This window comes from Aphelocoma coerulescens, chromosome 11, assembly GCF_041296385.1.
Source record: "Aphelocoma coerulescens isolate FSJ_1873_10779 chromosome 11, UR_Acoe_1.0, whole genome shotgun sequence".
Taxonomy (NCBI): Eukaryota; Metazoa; Chordata; class Aves; order Passeriformes; family Corvidae; genus Aphelocoma; species Aphelocoma coerulescens.
Window position 1 is genome coordinate 3,831,544 of NC_091025.1, and position 22,313 is coordinate 3,853,856.

Sequence of the window (22,313 nt, forward strand, 5' to 3'; positions counted from 1 at the left end):
CCCAAAGCAAAGAGCTGTTATGATCAAATATTTAGAAATTTAACCTTGCTGCTAAAATGTAACTCATTAAAACAGTGATTAAAAACTTATTTCATAGATAATGTTGTAAGAGCCCACATTGATCTGAATTCCTAATTTTGTGCATATTTTTGTTATCTTTTATCACACTAAAGGAGCAATTTTATTAAATTGCATTAAAAATTAAAAAGCCCACATTAATTACCTTTTCTTTTTTTTTTTTTTTTTTTTTTTTCCCAGGACAATGAAATTATAGTCAATGTTATGAGTGACTGAAAAAATATATGTCCACTCATGCATAAGCCCCAGTGTTCTGCAATGTTAAAATACTGGAAAAAAAATTTCTGGTAACATTGCAAAACTTTTAAAGTTGTTGCCTTTTCCACAAAAATATTCAGTGTTCAAGGAAAAGCCGTTTATCATAGAAAACACATTGTATAACAAAGTTCCAATCTCTAATTAATACAGGAGATTTTCACTGTGTGTTGAATCCCAAATTTGGAATTATCAGCGAGAAAGGTAATTAAGGATAAAGCTGCTGGAGATAAGTAACTCTTCAGCCCTTCAGCCATCTTCTGGGCGACATATGAAAGCATCTAAACACTCCTGTGAGCAATTAATCTTCTATAAATCGCACCATGTGCAGATTAAGAGCAGATCTAGTCCTGAGCTGCACAACACATGCTGAATTTTTGTTTTTGAACCTGTAGCTGGCATCACATCTCGGGTTTTGCCTCAGTGGGTCCTCCATGAAAGGTTGAGTCTTGAGACAAGAGAAATAATATGTGCTGTTTAATTGTTTATTAGCACCAGAACTCCGCACGGTGGAAGGAAGGATTGTTTATTGAAACAAGACCTTCAAGGGACTCTTTAATTATAAAACAGCTTGATATTTTAAAGGAAATGACAGCAACAACAGAAAGAACAATTTACTGTGGGTAGCAGGTTGAGTATAGCTTGGGGCCTATTAATCAGTCATGCATAACAACTATCCCATAAAGGAACTGGAATTAAAGTGCAGAAGATGCTGCTTCTGCAGGAGGATTCAAAGAAACATGGCTGGGTTTTAAGATGTAATTAACAGTTGCATCACATTACATGGAGAGGAGCAAAAGCAGTGTCTGCTTCACAACTGTAGATGGATAAAATTAAGACATCAGTTCCCAGGTTTGGAATTCTCCAGGAAAAAAAATAGTGGCAAGTTCTGATTGGTCTCAAAATATGACCTTTGTTTGTGATGATCTTTGGAACATTCAGCTCCCTATTTGCAGGAAGACAAGAGGTTCAAAGAGAGAAAACATCTGGAGAATATTTGTTAAGTCCTCAGGAATGTGCTGTGTTCACAGAAATTCCATTACATGGAGGAGTTATCAATAATATTTTTTTTTTTTTATGGTAAGTCCTTTATTTATCTTTTCATGATGCCATTTTACCATCAGTGATGTGGTCACCTGGACCTGTGGTGTCCTGATGAGTGACAGCTGTGGATGGACATCAACGCTCAGGTATCTGCTGGTCTGGGGGACACTGGACCTGCAAGGCAGCACATTCCCTTCCTAGGATTCCATTCTCTGGGAACACTTTAGATTCTCTGATTTTTTTTTTTTTTTTTTTCAGGGAAAAATAATGAAAGAAAAAGAGAGAGAAAGAACTTCATCTGTGAAAAGGGAGAAGTTTATCTCAGCTCATGACTTTGTCAAGTTTATTCAGGTGTAACAGCCTCATGGAGAGCACGTTGGTGGAATTTTTCTGAGGAAAAACAGAACGGTACTGCCCTCAGAGAAGTGGGTAAATCGATTCTCATGATATCTCCCCATTTTTATAGTCTCACCTGTGTTACATTTGTGGTACTTTCACAGAAGTCTTTCATCCTTTATGCTGTTCTCTTCTTTCTTTCATTTTTTTTAGAAAAGCAAATTTGAAATTGCTAATTGCACCTACCCTTGGATGCTTGTGCTGAATTTCAGAAAGATGAGATGGAGCCAATTAACATAATGTGCAGACAAAGCTCGTGCTTGAGAGCCACACACATAGGGGATAAATGCTGTAACTTCTGGCATTTTTTTAACAATCAAAAAGGCAAATCACTTGTGCAGGGCTGGTATCAAAAGAGAAGGACTCAATGCAGTTTAGTTGAACATTTGTTCTTGACTTTACTCAGGGATATTTGGAACATGGAAATTCTTGTGAAATCAGCTGTGTGCCTCCAGGTCTGGCTGGTTTGGGGAGGCAGTGGAGGGAGTGCTTTGTACAGCACCCCGGGCTCTCAGGGGCCAGCGGAACTGCAAACCCTGGCAGCTGCAAAATGTGACAGGACCTGAAACCTCTGCTCTCTCTGGATAAGACAGCAGCACTTCTAAATTGTGCTTGTTCACCTTCCTTCAGCTGATACAGTTAGTGCTGAATTGCATCAGGAGCCGGTCCTCTGCTAAAGGATCTCACATGGTTGTAGAGCTGATAGAAACGGCACGAGAAAGTTACAGCAGCGAGGTTCCAAAATTCCCCTCCAGTGCCAGCTGGCTGCAGGCTGGTGCTTTGCTCCCTGTGCTTCCAGCTGTTGATATCTCACCAAAAGGCAGCTAAAACACATTATGTGTGCTCCTAATAGCCCCAGGGAAAAATAACATCGATGGCAAACATCTGGAGTGCCAACACCAAGCTTGTTCTCTCTTCCCCACCCTCTCCTTTGCTGTGGTCACGTATTCTCAGTTTTGTTGAGTTTGGAGGTTTGGCTGCACCCAACCACAGTAAAAAATCATCTGTGCAGAGCCTGGTGTTTCTGCTGTAAAATTGAAAGTGGGGAATTCTGCCTTGGAGGGAACTGGATTCTCTCTGGAATTCAGCACGGCTGGGATTGACACCAGAGAACATGGTTTAGTTCTGGTGTCTTTATTGTTTCTTCAGCTTTATGGCAAGTTTAGAGACAACAGAAAAACAGAGGCCCTAAAATACTTTTTGAGAACTGGAGAAAATAAAGGTGGTAAATAGCATGTAAGGATGACTCAACAAAATTTGTTTCTGTGTAGAAATAATTAAGTGAGCGAAAAGCACAGCAGTTACAAAAAAAGTGCTTTTGCTAAGAAAAGAGACATCAGGAGCTAAGTGCTGGTTAAACACCGATAAAATAGGAGTAAAATAAAAATTTTAAACCTTAAGACAAATGATGTGAATAGGGGCTCTCTAGATTCCCTGTCTTTTTGAACTTAAGGGAAGACCAGATTTTATTTCTTGTGGTGGTTGACATAAGTTATTTGGCTCAATACTGGAGTGGTATTACAGGGGTTTTCTCATACAAAGAACTGATAAGATAAATTTATATTCAAAAAATGTTGTATGAAAATGTAATTTACTCTTCTTCTGCCTAAAAAAAATGCAAAAAATTCCCTGTTAATACTCAACATTACCATAATATTTTTATGCAGGTGATTGGCCCACTTGAGAGTGTTAGATATATTTTTATGAGGCTGATTTGGAAAGTTCACCCCCCAAAAAAATCAAAATGTTGACTTTTTTGCATATCCCTGTGGTTTTGCTGCTTCCTTGAAGTGACTCCTCTACTGGGAATGGGTTTCTTAAGCCTCAGCTACTCTGAGCATCCTGGGTGAGATCTAAGAAATGCCAGAATTGTTCACCTTCACTCAGCCAGAGTCTAGCTCTGATTGTTAGTCTTGGCTTACCCTCCAACATCTATTAAAAACTCAGCCAGCCATGAACCCCCAATTCTCCTAATTAGTATTTTGGATTCTACTCACCCTCCTTTTCCTTTCAACTCCCAGCAAAGCTGACATTTGTGCCCAGCACAGGTTCACAGCTGTGGGAATAAATCCTCCTGTGCAGGGAATTCCCCCTTTGCCTCATTTCTCCTCCTGATGGGGAAGAACCTCCTCCAGCCCAAGGTACCAATTATGTCATTGGCTCTGTGACACAGCTGCTGACTTCACTTTTCCTCCTTAATAACCCACCCTAAGTAATGGCTTGGCTGCTGTTGAGCTGGCATTAAGTGGCAAACTCAGTGAAAGCAAACTCCTCATACCCACAGCTACCTAAACCCTGTGATCTTGAAAGCAGATTACACTTTTATCATCAGAAAGAAGTTCCTTGTGGTGACGTTTTCTCTCCTCACAGGTGGCAGGGAAAGGGCTGAGGGATTTCATTCCAGCTGCCTCATGGTTCCATTTGCTCCTTAGTCAAAACAGACTTTGGGGAGTTCATCTGCTGGCTTTTCCCAGAAGAACTGAGGTTGTTTGTGGGTAGACTTGGAGATGGAACATTCTGGTTAAGCTCTGAGGTTTCTCTTCCTTTCTCTTCTTCATTTCATTGGGGGGTTCTGTGCTCGGGGTATGTCAGTTAATTAGTTTTTAGGTAAATTAATCTTCAAGTGACACTAGGAGGTGGGACATTAATTTTCATGCTTTCCTTGTTCTTTTCTGACTATCTAATTATTCCTGAGAGTTGTAGGGGTTGTGTTCTAGAAAGGCAGCTCACCATGGGGTTAAGCAGTGCCCGAGCATAGGAAAAAGGGTAAAAATTACCATATTTGACAGCCCCACAGCTGCTTCGAGATTGTCATTCCCCAATTTTCATTTCTGTCCTGTTGGTGCTGTAAATTATTAATCAAACAGTGATTACCTGTACAATCCTCTGAACTTCCAGAGAGCTTTCTTAATGTGAACTAACACACCTGTCACGTGCTCGAGAGGAGTTGCAAACTCTGAGCCAAATTTTCTCTTTTATTGTGCTGCTACACCTTGTTTATGAGTCAAGGAGTTTGGCATGCTGGGAGGAGCATGATTTTGCTGCAAATCAAATAGGAAAAGCAAAGACTTGTGATACAGGTTGAAGAACAGAAGAAAATGCTGGCTTGGGTGGCCATAAAAATCTGTACCTTGTAGAAATAAAGTGAAAATTCTGCAGGCACCACAGTTTAAAGGACAAAGCTGAAAGTGCATAAAAATAATAAGGAAAGAATTTAAGTAAAAGACTTGTGGAGAGCAAGCAGATATCAAGATAATTGTGGAAGAAAAAATGCAGGCTGCAAAAATTTTGTAAAATCTTACGAGAGTATAATTGAATTTTGGGGATGTGTAAGACAAGTGAACATAAGTGATGTTATCAGATCATGAAAAAAGGAAGATTGGCTCAGCTGCAAGGTCTGAAATCTCTCTGGAAGATGGAAGAGGAGGTCAGACAGGTAGGACTGGGAAAGGTCTGCATTATTTTATCTTCCTCATGTGCACTTGCTAGAGTTGTGTTTGATTTGCCAGGAGTAGAGGTGAAGAATTGTGTCAGTGACCAGGAGAAACAAGGCCCCAACAGCACAGGTTCCATACTTACACTCAGAGTGGGGAGGGCATAAATGCCTCAGTATAAAATAACCTTACTAATTTGGGAAAAAAAGTGGGATGTATCTTTTCCTTTGAGTTTTTACAGAGAAATTGTTACTCTTCTAGACCCAGAAGGTATTGTTTTAGTTTTGTTCCCCATCAGCCTTGGAGGAGTTCAAGACTGAAAGACTAAAAGAACAAATGTAAAAACTATTCTCCCACCTTCTTCTTACCTTTTGACCTTTTCAGAGAAGAAAAGCAAAGTGTACCTTGTGTTGAGACACCAGAGAGGAGCTGTGGAAGGAAGAGGCACCAAGGTGAACAAAAGGGAGCTAAACCTCAAAAGTCAGCTTTTATCTGAGCGTGAACTGGAGCAGAGCAACATTTGAGACAGAGGAAACGCAGCAGGACAGATTGAAATGACAGATCTCTCGCCATTTTCATGCAGGACCCTTGGGGCCTTTCTCAGTCCAGCCAATTTCAGTGCATTCCTTGTTTGCAGCAATTCCAATTTCCAGTCCTGCTGGAACACGCTGCTGTTTTCTTTCCATCATTCTAAAGCTCGGCTGCATCTGCTCCCTCTCAAATCCTCAAGGCTTGTGCTGCACACTCCTTGTTTCCCCTGCCTGCTTTTCCCCACCTTGTACTCCAGAGCCTGCTTTTCCTTATTGATTTCTGCACTCTCAGTTGCTTTACAAGATGTAACCACTCCTGCTCGGGGCAGAGGGTCTCACCTTGGCCTGGGCCACAGGGATGCAAATCCAAACCTTTTCCTGCCTCTTGTACCGCAGGTTTTTAGCAGAGCAGAGCACACCAACCACGCAGATGCCATCTGCCTCAGGAACATTTCGCTCACACTCTCCTTTCATTCCACTATGAAACAAGCACTTGGAATATTTTGTTAGAAGAAAAGGGGCTAAATTGATAAATTGATAAATCTTGCTTGGTCAGAAAGCTGCTGTTCATGAGATGATTTATCCTGTGATGGTTTTGCAGCTGCAAAGGTGCTGAGGAAGGGCCATGTTCTGATCCCTGTGGAGCAGCAGAGGAGTTTGGCCATCTCAGTTTCAGGAGGACAGAAGATGCTGGCACTGATGACATCTTTATCTGTTGGTTCAGAGCACAGAGACGGTCACTGGATTTTCTCAGTGATAGAAGAAGAGCTGAGGACCCAAATATAAAAAGGCAGTGTAAACTGAAATAAGTGAAGAGATAATTAACCTTCAAACTTGCCAGTATTTCCAAGAACTATGGACAAACCAAGCAGTACTGGGTTTCTCTGTGTCATTGTACCATGAACCACCCCAGGCAAGACTTATTTTTCACATGGCCCATTTTGTTGCATCCTCCTCTTGTAAAAATCAAAGCAATAAAGCGTTCTTAAAAATAAAAAGCAAAAAACCATAATATCTTGGTGATTCCTTAAGAGATCTCTTCTCACAGTTATAGGTATCTTAGAAAGGAAATTGATGTATCTTCCTTTCTTCTTTGTGTGTTCTTGGTGCCACAAGCTGTGCACAGCATGCTTTCAATTAATTTAAACTAACTTTCCATCTGCTCCAACAAATGTAGGATTTGAGTGAAAGACAGTATGATGGAGTGACACAAAATCTGCTAATAGCAAACACTAATGTGGGAGCCAGTCTGCTGTGGAAAATGGAATATCCAGAGTGCTCCCTTTCTGCTCCATTTTAAAGGCTCGCTTTAGTGAAAAATGATTATTGTTTTCAATATTTGCCTAATCAGGATGGGAAAGGAAAGCTTTAGTGCTGGAGCTGGTGATTTACACTTTACAGAGCATGGTAATGTGAAGAGCAGGATGTATCAGATCGATTCCTTTTTAATTGCCACTTTCATCAAGCTTTATGGTATGGAATTATTTCATTATGTTTCTACACTTAAAACAAAACCACAGAAATGCTGAATATGATTGGAACTTGGAAAGCTTTGGCTTTGCTATATCAGTTTGATCAGAATACCGTGTATGTTGCAAATATTCTGCTTTCCCCCAAAGAATTAAATTCCAGCAAAGGTATTTAAATTAGAAAAGCCAAGGCCACAGTAAAACAGCGACAATGGCAACATTCAAGTAATGACACAGACTAAATTATAGTAAATGTGTACAATAAAAGCCCTTTGCTATTAAATATGTGCACTTTACAGACATTAATTAGTCCTTGGTGCGTGGGTTTTAGTGGGGGGGTTGTGCTACTGGGTTTTTTGGAGAGGTGATGGTGGTTTTTCCATTTTTTAAGTACAAAATAGGAACTAACTCTGATTCTGGCTTCAGCCCTTCAAGCAATAACTGTTTAGAGGCATGCAGTAATTAAGTTTTACCTGCAGCCCAACCTTGTTCCCAGTTGAACTCAGAGGAATAAGTTTATGGCTTTTTCTCCCATTTTGAATTAGCGCATGAATTTGCAAAGTGGAATTAATTTGGGTCCCTGCTTCCACCTTCCTATATTTCTTCCTTTAAAGTACCATGCTTTCAATCCTGGTTGGCCTCTTCAACTGGTCAAATACCTGGAACTCAAAATTCTAGATCTTGGAGAGATGTGCAGGGAGCTGTGGTGGGCAGCATTTCTGTGAGCAACAGCAAAGAAAAGATAAGAAACTGCTTCTTGATAGTTCATATCTCAAACTCAACACCACTTGCGCTTTAGAGCAGATTTCATGGAGAATAATTCTGTCTAATCTTGTGTAGATTCATGGAAACTGATGCCATATTTTCATGGCAATTATGTCCCTGCAGTAAGGACAGATACTTCCCACTGCTGTCACCTCTGTCACCTCAAACACTGGCTGTTCTTGGTTTGGGGGGTGCTTTCCTGTTTGCTTAGGGGGTTTTTTTAGTTAGTTTGGGTTTTTTTAAGACCTTATTCTTGGCAAGGCTGAGTGAGAGCTGAATTTCAGGTGACCTCACAACCTCCCTATAGATCAAACAGTGTGAGATACCCAGTGGGTGTAGGAGAGGGTCCTTCCAAGGGAGAAAATAAACACTGCATTTCTTTATTTCTTTCTTTTTTTCTGTCTTTCCCCAGGACTATATAAGAACCTAACACCCAGCCTCTCACAGCTGTGTGCCCTCCTCATCAATTTATGGCAATTTTGGGGGTGACATTGCTTGCTGGAGCTGTTCCATTCTGCAGAAAAGAATTATGGATTTCCCAGGGCAAGATGATGTGTGAGTAGGAGCCATTTCATTTCCTTTAGTTCCTTTCTCGTTTGCTGCAAACAGACCCAAGCAGAGAGAACTCTGTTCATCTAAAAGCTGCTTTTCCTCACTAGATATGTTTTATATGTAGCAATGGTTTCAAACTTAGAAAAATACGAGGCAGAAAAATTTTCTAATAATTTTATCTGACCAGCTGAGTGAGTTAAGAAAAAAAAAGTTCTTTTGGACTTGTGCTGAAATCATTCCTCACTGATATTTAGCAGAGATCCCGTGTGTCCGACACCTTGTCTGCTCCCCCCATTATGTCATAGGGTCTAATGAAAAGTGTTAACTTTCCCTCCAGACCTCTCCTCCCTGCTATTCTGCAGGGCATTTATACACCTACAGCAGATAATGGCCTCAGGAATTTATATGCTCAACCTGAAACCCTTGTAAGAGAAGTAATTAGACAGGCTTAATTAGAGCTGGCATGACAAAATTTATGTCGGTAAACGTGCCCAATTCTGCCCAGAAAGGCATTTTCAAAGGGCTCTGACTGCTGTGTTAGTCATGCTCATTTTTCAGGCAGTGTGTACAAGTGTATAATATTTAACCACCATTAAATGTTTTTCCAGTTGGAACTGTTTCATGCGGAACTCATCCATTTAATCAATCCATCTCATTCATTGTTAGACTGCAACTGGTGTGGCTGCAGAGAAGGGAGAGAAAAGGAGAAAATGAGATGCTCCATTAGGAAACACCATTTGGAAGTGACAGATTAAGCTATTTGAAATGAAGGCAAACGTGAGTCATTTTGGGGATGCTTTATTTTATGCGTAAATGGGATCATTGGCTGAAAAATAATCACTTGGTCCATCAAAGACATAACCCAGAAATGAGGTGGAGAGAGAAGTTAACAGAGGATGAGTAATAGAGGTAAGAGAACAAGCATGTGGCAAGGCAGGGGAGATAATACAAGTTATTTAACATGGCAAACAATGGTAGATAGTGGTAATTAACAGCTAAGTGAACACATTTTTCCCCTTAAAAATCCTGTGTTGGTGTCAGTGGGACTTGCCTGACTGCAGATGTTGAGGGGGAACATAGATCCAAAGTGCTAACAAGAAAGCAGGAAAGGATTATTTGAGCATCACTTTTAGGGGGAAAGGGGAAGTCCAAGAAGATTAGAGGAAGAAAAATTAAAGACAAGGGTATCAGGAAAAATGTGCAGTCTCCCTGGTTGGGTTTCTAGACATTTCCTGTGCCCAGCAGAATAAAATTCCCTTATGAACATATCTCTATGTATGTTTAACCTGTAGGTTCCAAACTGACACATTGTTGTCAGACAATTGCACTCCAAACCACAGCTCCCTACAGCTCTTACAAGGTGAAATTGTGTCCCTAAACCATTCCTGGGTGTCTGTACCTGCAACTGCCACAGCCAGGCCACAGCAGCAGAGAACTCTTCCAGGTTATCCTAATGCTTGGTAGCCAGAACAGCTCCCTGCTAAAATCTCTTTCCAGCTGTGATGGCATAAAATTTTATTTAATGCAATTTCCAGAATTTTTTGCATTGTTAACACAAAGGTAGTTTTCTGCTGGAATAGAAAAAAAAACATTCTGAGTAATAGCTCAGGTGATTATTTTCAATAATATTTCGGGATATGATAAAGAATAATATATATTTGTGGTTTAACCTGCCTGCTTGAGGCAAATTACCTGGCTCCATTATCTGGCTTTTCTGCTTGTTTCTGAGAAGCTTAATTTGAAACAATCCAGGCATATAAGGAGTATATACATTTATATAATATGTGTGGGTGCACAGCTCTGCAGTCCCTACAAGTGGAAGGTGTTTTCAGACACAGATTATCCCATGTGGCATATGGGAGACAATAATTCAGCTACCAAGGATTCAATATAACTCCCTCAGCCATGGCAAATTTTCCCTTCTCCTCCCCATCCTCAGGAATGCTCATTCCTTGGAATAATTCTGTGTTCCACTCATGAAGGATGTGAAGAATAGGATTTAAGGTTAAGAACAGCTGTTTGTGGCTAGAAAGAGTCACTCTGGAGGCTTCTGGGTTCAGCTGGGAAGTTAAATTTGCCTGGCATTAACAGAAAATACAAATACCCCATCCTACTGTCCAGGGAGTTCAATAATCAGGGAGAAGAAGACCAAAGTGAATAGGACATTAATCATTAATCATTATTCAGAGACAGTTTGCATCAGGCTGCAGGAGTTATAAGAAGCATAAATTAACTCTGGAAAAGTCAGCTGAGTTTGAAATCACATCCCTTCACAGCCCCTATATTGTCTATATGAGTAAGAGCTGGGTTATTTTGGTTTTTAGGGCTGCACTCATTCCTGGGCCACTGGATGAATAGACATGTCTTTTAATTTTGTAGTAAGCTGTTGAAAATACAAATTTATTTATAATGCAGGTAATGGTTGAAAGTATGTAATACTTTTAAAATTATTTTAGACATTAAGTTTTAGCTACCCAGTCTAAGAATGTTTACTATAATTATTGAATGTTTAAGGTATTCTGTGGTTACAAGTAAGGTTTCTGGAGCACTATTTACTATTTTCTTTTTTCAGTTTAATTTCTTTTTTTTGAGAGGTTGGGGTTTTTTGTTCATGTTTTTTATTGTCGCTGCTGCTTTTGTGGTTTTGTTTGTTTTTTGTTTTTTTTTTTTTAGGAAACCTTTCTTAGATGATTATGATACCTTAGAGGTAACTATTAAGATTAAGCACCTGGCTTCTAGAAATTTTTATCTCAATTCACATCCACCTAAACCAGAATTGCAACATAAAACAGAGATTTCTCTAGAATCCTCTTAAAATGCTGAACTATTTGTGTACTCCAGCTCTTCATATTCTCCTTTTTGTCTCAGGTTTCTGTGGGCTGCTTTTAGATTAATAACCAGGCTTTCAAGGCTCTTGGTAGGTCCTAGATAAGGTGCAAAAATTATGCTAAAATATGCGGCGATAATTGAGTGTCAATTTAGGACCATGTTTCGCATTGAACAGGTGCCTGTTGTTTGCTGTGAACCCGAGGTTACTGGTAATACACTGTTAACAGGTTCCCAGGGGGCTCCATGCAGTTCATTTCACACTTGGACGTTTCAATATTTGCAACAATTCTCAGAGTTCAGAGATGTCCAGGGGACTCTGGCAGGGACAGCCAAGCAAAACGTTAATAAGGAAAACAGAGCAGGAGCTCGAGCCAGGATTCAGCTGCTGCCAGGCTCCACCAGCACTGCACAGTGTTGACATGAAAAAAAGAGAATTCTTTCATCTCCTACAGCCCTAAATCAACGGGGATTTTATTTATTTTTTTAACAGAGAAACAAGAGAATGAAATACAAGGGAGAGACTTGAAGAAGCCACTGTGTTAGGCCAGTGACACCTCTCTTGAGCATGTGAATGGGTTTTGCTCCTTACCGTAGCTGAAAACCACAGTGTTTCCACGTCAGATCAGAGTGTGTCCTCCTGCAGAGTAATTTACAGCTCTGCAAACTGGGGGAAAAATTCTGGCATCAAAGCTGAGCTGATTTCACAGTCTCGTGCTTTGGTGTAAATGTGCTCGGGTGTAAAGCAAGACTCAGATGGGTTCCCAAAACCACAGGCCAGTCAAGTTCAGATGCTGAGAACATCTTAGAGCTGTGCTTTAGTTCTGGTTGGAGCAGCAAATATTAAAGTTGTGCTATGTAATGAAAGACTGACTTCCACAGGGTGGAAACCAGAGCTGGTTGCTTTGTGAGCTCCCACCAAATTGCACAACAAGGCTCAGACTTCCGGGGGGAGCACCAGCAGCAAACTTTAGTTTGGCTTTTAGTCTGAAACCCATCCTGGGCTTGGGTGTAAACAACTGCTCTCAGCAAATATTTCTCTCTGCTATTTACCTCTCTTTGTGGTGCCAGTGCTATCAAAAACGAGGGGCAAATTTTCACTGTCTTGACTCCCGTGACATCCTACTTCTAAACAGGAAAACTGTTGGGTTGAGGACTTAAAATGCAAGCAAAGAACCAAAAAAGGGGCTAGCAGGCTCCTTCAGTGGTATTTCCTCAGAAATTTTGCATCCTCTTTCAATTCAATTGTGAGAAAAGCACCAAATTCCTTCCCCTGAGAGTCTGGTTTATACCTGGTGAATGTCTTCTGACCCACAGGGAATTGGGCAGCTTGTAACAATGGTTCATGGCACAGCAGCCTTTAGGAAGAACAAACTTACAGGGATCTCCCAAAGGGAAAAGGTGTTCCATGGCTGAGGAGCTGAGTAGGCTGAGAATTCTCTCGTTAAATCTCGAGGCATTTCAAGTTTATTTGTTTAAAGGAAAGATGCAGAGTGCCAAGAGCGGGTCTGTACAGAAACAAAGGGAGAGGTGGCTCTGTTATGGGGTAAATAGATTAATCTGTTATCTTTTATCTTTTATCCAGACTCTGTGGACACCCACACAGAAAAGACTCCCACTTCACTCCCCTCTATTGCCTTTGAAATTGAAACCAAGAAATAGAACCTTCTCAAAACCCTAAAGTAGAAGGAAACCCATCTGCCAGGCTGAAGATGACTGGTACAAATCCATGCTGCCAACTGTCCCTGCTTCCACCTCTTTAAAGGTATTAGAATTGCCCCAAATCCCATATTAATTAGTCTGTACTATGGTTTAATTGCATGGTATTTTTTTTTCCCAATGAACTGAGCTTTTAATGAGTATTCAGTATTTAATAAGCAATTAAAAAAAAGCCTATTATTTTGCGTGTGCATGTAACAATGAAGCTCATCACCTTAACAGCTTATATTTATATGTATACATATTTTATTCCTTTGATTTGAACAATAAATCTATTACACCTAATTATTTAACTTTGTTTTTAATGAGTTGTACCTTCACTAAATGATGGTACCTAATTGCACAGAATGCCTCTCTCACTTATTTAGCTTAGGCAGGACAAAGAGCTGGAGTGGCAAGAGGACTTTGCCCAAAATTGAAGAAAGACCTAAAGAAAACCAGCCTTGGATTGCATCCACTCAAGTTCAGAAGAGAGTTGAACATAGCACTCATCTGCATTTGCTTCAGGTACTGGGAGCTTGTTTGCTAAAGAACAAAGAAGCTGGTGCCAAGGAATGGGAATTAAGAGAGTGAGGAAGGGCTGAGCTCCCCAGCTGTGTGAGTGATGACAGACAACTGCAATTAAAAGTGGGTTTATTACAGAACTGATGAAAGAGAGCCTTGATGGGTCTTCCACGAGGTGCCAAGCCAGAGCACTAGTGCAGGAGTGATGGCTGGACATCAGTGCACTGAGACCAGAGGCTGAGAAAGAGGGGGAAAGTCCAAACAAAGGAAAAACCTTGCACAAACAACTGCTGTTTCATTTGCTGGGTGTCTAATCACCTTGTACCAAGCTGACTGGCAGCCCAGCGCAGTGTGGGTCTCTGGGAAGGCTCCAGCTCCCTGCTCAGTGCTTGTCAGAGGTTCTGGAGTGAGTTGTCTCTGCACTGTGGCTCTTTGGCTGTCACACCTCTGTGGCTGCCCTGCCAGGAGGGTGAATCTCCCCCTGGCTCCACTGCCCGGGTGGTTTGAGCAGGGCTGAGGGTACAGAGGGCTTGCCCAGCTCAAAGGATTACTCCCTAGAGCCATTTCTGCTTTGATTTCTCCATGCAGGATCCAAGAACAAGCCATTTTCACATGGATTAACACAGTTTCTGGCATCAGTAATAATGGCAGAATTTGCCAGGTGCTGTGACTGGGCTCCCCAGCACTGGGGTAGATCTGACACGATGTAGTTAATGGTCACAGCTTGTACATGTGAATTTAGTGGCACAAAAAGCCTAAATCTTGCCTTTAGACACTGTCTTGTAACAAGGGCTTTTCTAATTATTGCAAGATATGGTTTCTACTGTGCTTTGTCTACGGGCTCTGTCACATTCTCTGTGATCCCCACATGAATTACACATCCCCCATGTTGTCCTTATTCTTTTCAGCAATCAAGGATATGAAAGGCTGGGAATCTGTTAATTGGGGCCCCTGTTCTCTGGAGGTTTTGCTGGTTTTGCTCAGTATGGAAGATGATGCCAATTAAGTTACCTTGGAGATGTAGGAAAAAAATTTAGTGTGTGTATTAGCTCATGATGACTTAAACCCAAAGGAAATACTTTATAGTTTTATCATTATTTTATCAGTGGAGGAGGGGGGTGTTCAGCTCTTAGGCTTCTGGGGTTTTATTGATTCCAGTGGGAACAAGGTGCATAAATCCCACCAAAGGCTATTTCCCAAGCCAACACTTCACACTGCAACCCCAAGGAAAGTTATAATCCCTGGTTTTAATTATATGATACACTTAATTACAAATGTCCAGCTATGCTTTACATTCTGAGTTTTCAGCATACCTGTCAGTAATCAAGTGGTTAATTAAACACCTTTTTTTGTTTTGTACCGCCTGTCTTGGAAAGTGCATCCAGCCACAGAACTGGTGGCAATACCCCACAGTTGGATATGGAACAGTAAATTGGGAATGAGTCAGAGTAGTGAGATGTGCTGCCACAGGTGGTTGGGTTGTGCTGGACTGGAGTCACTCACTGCAGCAATCACAGGAGCAGCAAAAGGTCAGCAGGCACTGGCAGGAGGAGGAGTAGAGTCCAGCCAGAGGTGTGGAGGTTGAGCCTCCCAAAGGCTTTGCAGCAGGAGCAGTGACCCTTGCTTTGTTTCTGCAGGTAAGAAGGTTGTACTGAAGGCAGAGGGACTGTTCTGATTTACTCTTGCTGGAGAAAAAACCATAACTGGGCTGAACTGTGCAAAGTTACCAACTAACAGCAGCCTGCAGTCCAGAACGGGTGGGGTGAGATGAGACACAGGAAGGTTGAAAGGGCAGCACAGAACTTCCCCCAGCTAAAAACCATTCAGCATTTTCTCTCTATTAATGCTTCATTGCTTATGATTTAGCTTTGTGCTGTTTCAAACCTTCCCTCAAGGTACAAGGCACAGCATTAGTTTAGGGCAATGATCTCAGCTGAGACCAAAGGAGGTGACACACGTTTGCTGTGGCTTTCAGGTAATGACCTTTTGCTCAATTACACCACAAGGTTCATGTAGGCTCTTTCATCCTCTATTTATTATGGACCACATGAAAAAACCCTTTAGTTTCAAAGTCTGATAAAGCCTCAGCAACAGGCAGAAGCTGAGGTGGGTCTCGGTGACAGAAAGCTGCTGGGGCTTGTATTCAAATGTTTCCTTCAACTGCTGCCCTCTCTTCCCAGCTTCCTCTATTCCAACAGGTATTAAAAAGCTATTTTCAGTGAATTTCTACCTTTATGTGTCTCTGTCACTTTAGATAACTTCCTAGAAGATCTAAAAAACAACTCAGAGGACCTTCAGAAAGCCAACAGGCTTTAGCTTTATGCTGGAACAAGAATCCCCTGGTAAAGAGAGGTTTGTTCAGCCTGCTCTGTGCTGTTTGTGCAGTTCCTGTGTCTGTGTTCTCTCTAGGCTGAACTCATGCTGGTGGGTGGGGAGGGGGACCAGGTGAGGCAGAAAGGAAATACAACAAAAATCCATGAGAGCTCCTGGCCACAGCCCAGTCTGGAGACATCTGGTTTTTGTTTGGCTGAAGGCAACCTCTGTAATGGAAATGGGGCTTTAGAAGGCACATTATTGTTGTTGCCTAAATATTCAGCTGCTGCTTTCTTGTGTGATGAAAGGTTATTCTTGAGTGGTCAAACCACCCCTGGAATGTCCAAGGCCAGGTTGGATGGGGCCCCAAGTAACCTGGTGTGGTGGAAGGTGTCCCTGATCCTTAGATCATTCAAAAGATGGTTTTTAGGGTCCTTCCCAACCCAAACCACTCTCTGTGATTCTATTTACCTCTTTAAGCTCCCGATTCTCATTCTCAAACCACATCATGGTGAGGTGAAGGCTTCAATTTCTCTCTCTCACTAAGAACACCCTAGGGTTTCTGATATTTAACACAGGTTATTCCATTCCTTTGCCAGTCTGGAGGTCATTTTATGACCCTCCATTCCTGCAGCGAGGTCTACATCCAGACAGAAGGTAAAAGCCCATACATCCTTTATTTGAGCATTTCACAAATAAATTACAAGTTTCTTTGCAACCACGTCATAAATCAAAACGTTTATTTACACCTCAGAAACAGCAAGCGATTCAGCAACTAGGGCCCAAAGGAATGGTTGACTGGAAAAGTAGCTGAATTAAGCATCTTGAAAATCAAAAAAAATATTTTCCTCCTTGCTTGAACTATTAAAAAAGAAAAAAACAATAATAAAAGAAAAATCTTGATGGTAACTTAAAAGGACAGAGAGTGTTATGGGGTAGATGTGGTTTTACAGGAGGGTTCTGGCTGAAATGGCAGTAACAACACAACTCGTTTGTGCTGAGTTCCCCATCACAGTCCCCCTGACACGGATTTATTCCTCAGTCCCAGTCCCAGGCAGGGGGTGTGTGCACATCCAAACACCCAGCCTGGCTCTAGACTACATTCATTTCACCCCAAATTACAGAGTACAGTCACTTGCTGATGCAGAGGAGGAGTGTAATGTTCAAGGCTGGATGAAACTTTCCCAAGCAGCTGTCCCACTGAAAGCTCAGGAATGAGGAATTCTGGCTCTAAACCCTTCCCTTTCCACTACTGGTGACCTGCTGATCCACAGACAACAAAAATATGAGTCAGTAAACAATGATGCATATCTTCAAATGATATAAGTGTGGTACGAGGGGACAGCTCAAGGTGGCAGAAATACAACAGGAGAGTTGGGATAAGCCTAGAGTTTAGAGTGTGGGTTTTTTGCCTTTTTTAGTTGGCTTTAAAGCAGACTGGTTCAGAACAAGTTAGCCCATACTATCCCTTATCTCATGAATTCATCCCTAACTGGGGGAATTAAACTGCTTATTCCAAGTCCCCATGTTGTACCAGTCTCCTTTCACCTGCATTTATATTATATATATATATTTATATGTGTATATCTCTATATATCTACATATATACACACATAGCAGTTGTGCAACTAGAAACTTTCCACTCAGAGTGGGAGTGCATCCATTCCACTGGGACAAACCCAAACCAGCTCGTGTGTCCTGGTGTGAGGCCACAGAACGGGGCAATCAGTGGGTTATGTGCTTTATGTAGGAAAGACTCAGCTATATCTGCTTTAAATAGAATGGTTATAATGATAATTACTAATGTACACCATGTTACTTCTAAAGATTATAGAGCACAGAGCTAATGGAAAGAAAATAATTGCTGTTTTATTTTTCTTGTTGTTAGCATTGGATGGGATCTCTCAGACAAGAGAGTTTCTAGAGATGCAATAAAGGCAAGACAGGAGCAGAGTTTTGCTTTAGACTTGGTGTTCTCAAGCCAATGTGACTTTAATATAATTACTTTTTTTTAAAATTAAATAAGACATTTTTAAACATATTCTGAAAGTAATTTAGCCTTTAGACCAAGTGAGGTAAAATGATTTCTGTACAGAATTCTGCTATGAGTGAATCAGTAACATTTGAGAATAAAATTGGCAGCTTTCTCTGTATGTCAGACAAGAGGCTTTTGCAAATGAAAGACAAAAGTTGTCAGTATAATATATGTCTTTTTGTAGTGATAAGGCATTTCAGATAGAGCCCTACAAACTGCTTGTAAGTCCATAATTTAATAAATGAGGTTTGTATTGTAGTGATCAAAAAAAAATTATTCTGTAAGAGACCAGGAAAAATTATTTGGCCATTTCAAATAAAGGTTAAACCAAATTATTCTGGGAGCCTTAGAAGACACTTTCAGGTGGTCAGTGAAGGGCACGAGTCACCTGTGGGTGGCTCAGCTTCTCTGGATGTCACAAACCCCAGACTTCTGATAATGTGTAAGCACTCAGCAATCCTGTGACAAATCTTGCAGCTTTGCTGTTCACAGCAAAAAGCAATATGTGGGGAGGTTTAGATGAAAAATTTCATCTAAATACGATTAACTGAATCTCAGTTCTCGTGAAGGAGTTGCTGCTTGATTTACAGCAGTGTACACATGGTGAGAAGGGGGCTCAGGGAGTGTGTTACCAGTGTTCCACTCTTACCTAATTCTCCTCCACCCCCAGCAGGAAATGCAGCTCGTTTCCCTTTTTACTCTTCAGACCTACAGCTACTGAACAAAATGGACATTAATAAATGCACACAGGCATATTGGAAAAGCACACACGAGAAGCACAGATCAGGGTTCAGTTAGCAACACCAAAAACAAGACCTTTTTCTTGCTAATAAACCTCTCTCACTGATTGTTATTCCCAATTTTTGTTTCAACAGCAGATAGTCTTTCCAAGGGAAATGGTTTTTACCAACAAAAAAAATTTTGTGCATGTTACAAAATGATAATCAACAAGTTCACTGCCTTTCTGGCTCTAGACAGCATTTATGGATCTACAAACACAGACTGAAGTAAATGTTGGTGGGACTAAAACAGCTGGGTAGGAATAAGGGACATGCTATAAAAACAGCAAGCTTGGCTGAACAAATGTTAAACATAATCAACTCTTAGGAAATAACACAACCAGTTTTGTAAATTTTCTGCTTTTTCATTATATTGTAGAAAAATGGATAAACCACTGTTGTTCCTTTGTTTCAGGAGATGGACATTGGATTGTTGAGCCAGAGATGACACCCTTTATTCAGGTAGGAAAACTCAGATTCTGCTCTGGTTCCTCACATGTGTCACGCTCTGAACGTGCCACAATCTGTGTTAAATGGGGAGAAACATTAACATGGAAGTTTCATCTTCTCTTGGCATGGTCAGCTAGGACAGGGATCGGCTCCCTGTGGAGCCTGGGAGACTTGGGAAAGGCTGGGAGGCTTTAATGTGGGAGCAGAAATAAAGGGAAAATGGGAATGGAGGGTTGGATGCACCTCGGGTCAGAGCTTCAGCCAGACTCTGATCCCTCTGCACATCAAAAAGTTGCAGTGGATCCAAGAAGAAAGGTCTTCTCCTTGGGCACAGGGTGGTTGGAAGAGTCTTCCCATTGTTGGTGTAGTTCCAGGCAGAAAAGTTTTTTTCCTTGTTCCTCATTTTGGATGCCCTTGGAATGATTCGCCAAATGCTCTGTGAGCCTTGGTTTAAAGCAGGGAAGGGGAGATTTCTCTGGGACTCAATAGAAATGACCCTAAAGTCAAGGGGGTCTTTCCAGAGGTGGGCTTTGCTGGGTGGAGAGAGGAAAAAAACAAGTAGAAAAGAGTATTTGTGGGGGAGGGTAATATAATTTCTTTTATTCAAGATAGAGGTTTTGTAGCTCCAAGCACAGGGTGCAGAAAGTCTTTGGGTGCATTCATTGAACATACATGTTGGAATTCCAGAGGTGCCATACAGTGGTTGAATTGTTCCTTTTGGAAAAAATTTGCTTGAAAATAATATATATATATTTTTTAAAAAAAGATGTGATTGTTGATGGCAAAGCAGCAGCACGTGGTCGTTACAAGGTATGGGCAGGGAGAAAGAATGGGAAGCGTGCCCACGTTAATGTTTGGGATCAGGCACTTCCCTGCTGGGATGCCTGAAGCTGCCAAAGCCACTCCTGGTGTCCTTGACCAGCTCCCACTGACCCTGAAGTGCCACTTTGGTGACACAGAGCGAGCGGCTCCTGCAGGGACCAGGGGGGGATTTTACTTGGTCAGGACTGCAGGAGTTAAGCTGGAAGAGAAAAACTGGTCTGAAGGCAGCTCATATCTTATCAAGAAATCTACAGCGTTAGGAAAGCTCACAACACAAACTCATTTTTCCTCTGTCGCTGCTGTTATTACTCCTTTTGATTAAAAAAAAAAGAAAGAAAAAAAGACCTGTTTCATATTTGGTACAATACAGGAAGTCAGAGAAAAAGCTATTGTACAGCAAATTTTAACCACCAACACACATTTAATACCTAGTGTAGCATTATGGGAAACTAAATGCATGTCTGGACTTCTTTTAATGTTTCCAAAAATCTTTACTATTGAAACATAGACGTGGTGTGGAAGATATGCTCATAATCTCACTGTAGTAAGGATGCCATAGAGTATGACCCATAAGTACTGTAAAAATGCTAACTAAGGAATGCAGCTGCAAAGTTCTATTGCATAAGGAAGCTTTCTTGTTTAAACTTTAAATAAGCAAGTTTATTAAAATATTCTAAGACACTTACCTTACCCTAGTTACTGGCAAGCTCTAATAAAAGCCACAGTCTGTCACTAGTATACTTTTTGTGTTAATTTTATAAAAATTTGGTGTGAGCTTTGATGGATCATTTACAGTTTATTAACAAGATGATCATCTTCATACAGTTAGAAGGATTTTTTTTTTTTTGACCTTACATGCTCACAGAATAAAAAAGGATCCACATTCATAGAGAACAAACACCCTTTTTTCCCATGTCTGCAAACGAGTGTGGTAAGTTTATACACACAAAAAATGCTCTTGTTACTCTTAACTGGAAACTGTGTGTACGTGTGTATGTATGTATATATATACCCAAAACTATGGATTTGTGTGTTTGTGAGGGTATTTATAGAACAGGGCACCTGTGCTCCTCCTGGCACAGAGGCTGAGAGAGAGACCAGTGCTCTGGCAAACACTGAGCGTTGCTGTTTGACTCAGCTTCTCACCTGCAGAGCTCACTGACATTTTGTCACCTGCCCCAGCAAACGTTTCACCCCTTGAGCCCCTCAAATCAGGCTGAGCTGCACACGGATCACAGCTGGCTGCTCCTCCTGCATCCTCAACTCCCTCTGGGGCCCAAGAAGAGCAGTTCAGATCAGGAACAAGCCCCGGGGACTTGCATTTCTTGTTTGCTGAACCTGAGGTACGAGAAGGGCCACGTCGGTGCCCTGCTTGGGGTGGGATGGCCACGGGCTCGCTCCTCCTGGCCACGCTCTTAACAGCAAACACAGCAGGCTTAGCCATGGTGGAACAGCTACAATTCATCTGTGCCTGTATTATTCTGCTCCCTCCCTTTGCACACTCCAGATGAACATTTTATAAAAGCTAAACCTGTGGTATAACTCTTCTCTCTATATAAATATATATATATACATACACTCATACATATACAAATACTAACCCACAACAAAATATTTTCTGAACAGTTGAATAGCAACAAGTCAACAGATAGAAAAAAATGGAGTCAATCTGTTGTTTTTTTTGTTTTTTTTTTTTTTTTCCTGCTCCCCCAAGGTCGGGTTTGGATGTCATGGTCTTTTAACATTCAGAGAAAATTTTGAGTAAACCTTGTGTCCTGCAGGAGGAATCCATGGGTAAAGGGAGGAGGGGTGGAGGCTGTCGAACACCAAGGTACAGTGGGACAGATTGAGTGAGGTTGCAAACTAAACTGGAGCAACTGAGGCCGAGGAGTGAAGAACAGTAATTGTAAACTGCAATCTTCAGATCTGACGGTTTTTCTCTTCTTCTCGTTGCCATGGCAACTCGGTAGGACAGCTTCAGATGGCAGGAATTCTTACAGACCTAAAGGATGGGAGATGGGGGTGAGTATTGCTATGCAAATCACAGCATCTTTTAACTGTTTGGGTTTCTGTTCCCCCAGTCAAGCAGCTGGTTGAGTGCACGTACACTGCCAGCAGTTAAATATCAATTATCTGGGTCCAGAAGCAATTGTTTGTGAATGCAGAAATCTCCTAGAGGAAAGCCCCAAAATGTCACGTGGGGCAGTCAGAGACCTTTGTGGTGTAATTCTGGAAGATGTGGTATGCCAGGACCTGATCCCTGCCTTGGACACCTCCGTCAGTTACATTTGTGCAGGAGAACAAGGAAATGCCAGTCCCTCCCTCCCCGCAGACCCTGACAA

At 41.4% G+C, this 22,313-nt stretch overlaps 1 protein-coding gene and 1 long non-coding RNA gene across 8 annotated transcripts in view; one reads left to right on the plus strand and one right to left on the minus strand.

Annotated features, from left to right (window-relative positions):
* The window catches only part of LOC138117103 (uncharacterized), an 81,690-nt gene extending 59,717 nt beyond the window's left edge, over positions 1-21,973 (plus strand). For 2 of the 7 annotated variants that reach the window (XR_011154509.1, XR_011154507.1), the window contains exons 2-9: positions 1,636-1,806; positions 8,384-8,526; positions 9,190-9,300; positions 12,935-13,114; positions 13,437-13,575; positions 15,827-15,924; positions 16,485-16,542; positions 19,115-21,973. This is a non-coding gene — a long non-coding RNA (uncharacterized lncRNA). Of the gene's footprint in view, positions 1-1,635; positions 1,807-8,383; positions 8,527-9,131; positions 9,301-12,934; positions 13,115-13,436; positions 13,576-15,826; positions 15,925-16,484; positions 16,543-19,114 lie in introns of all 7 variants that reach the window. The other 5 variants (XR_011154512.1, XR_011154511.1, XR_011154510.1 and 2 more) reach the window with 5 other exon arrangements.
* CDH13 (cadherin 13) overlaps positions 16,544-22,313 on the minus strand; it is a 445,875-nt gene continuing 440,105 nt past the window's right edge. Inside the window, exon 15 of the mRNA XM_069027120.1 lies at positions 16,544-21,973. Within this exon, the coding sequence (XP_068883221.1) occupies positions 21,966-21,973 (8 nt within the window). The 3' untranslated portion in view covers positions 16,544-21,965. The remainder of the gene's footprint in view (positions 21,974-22,313) is intronic.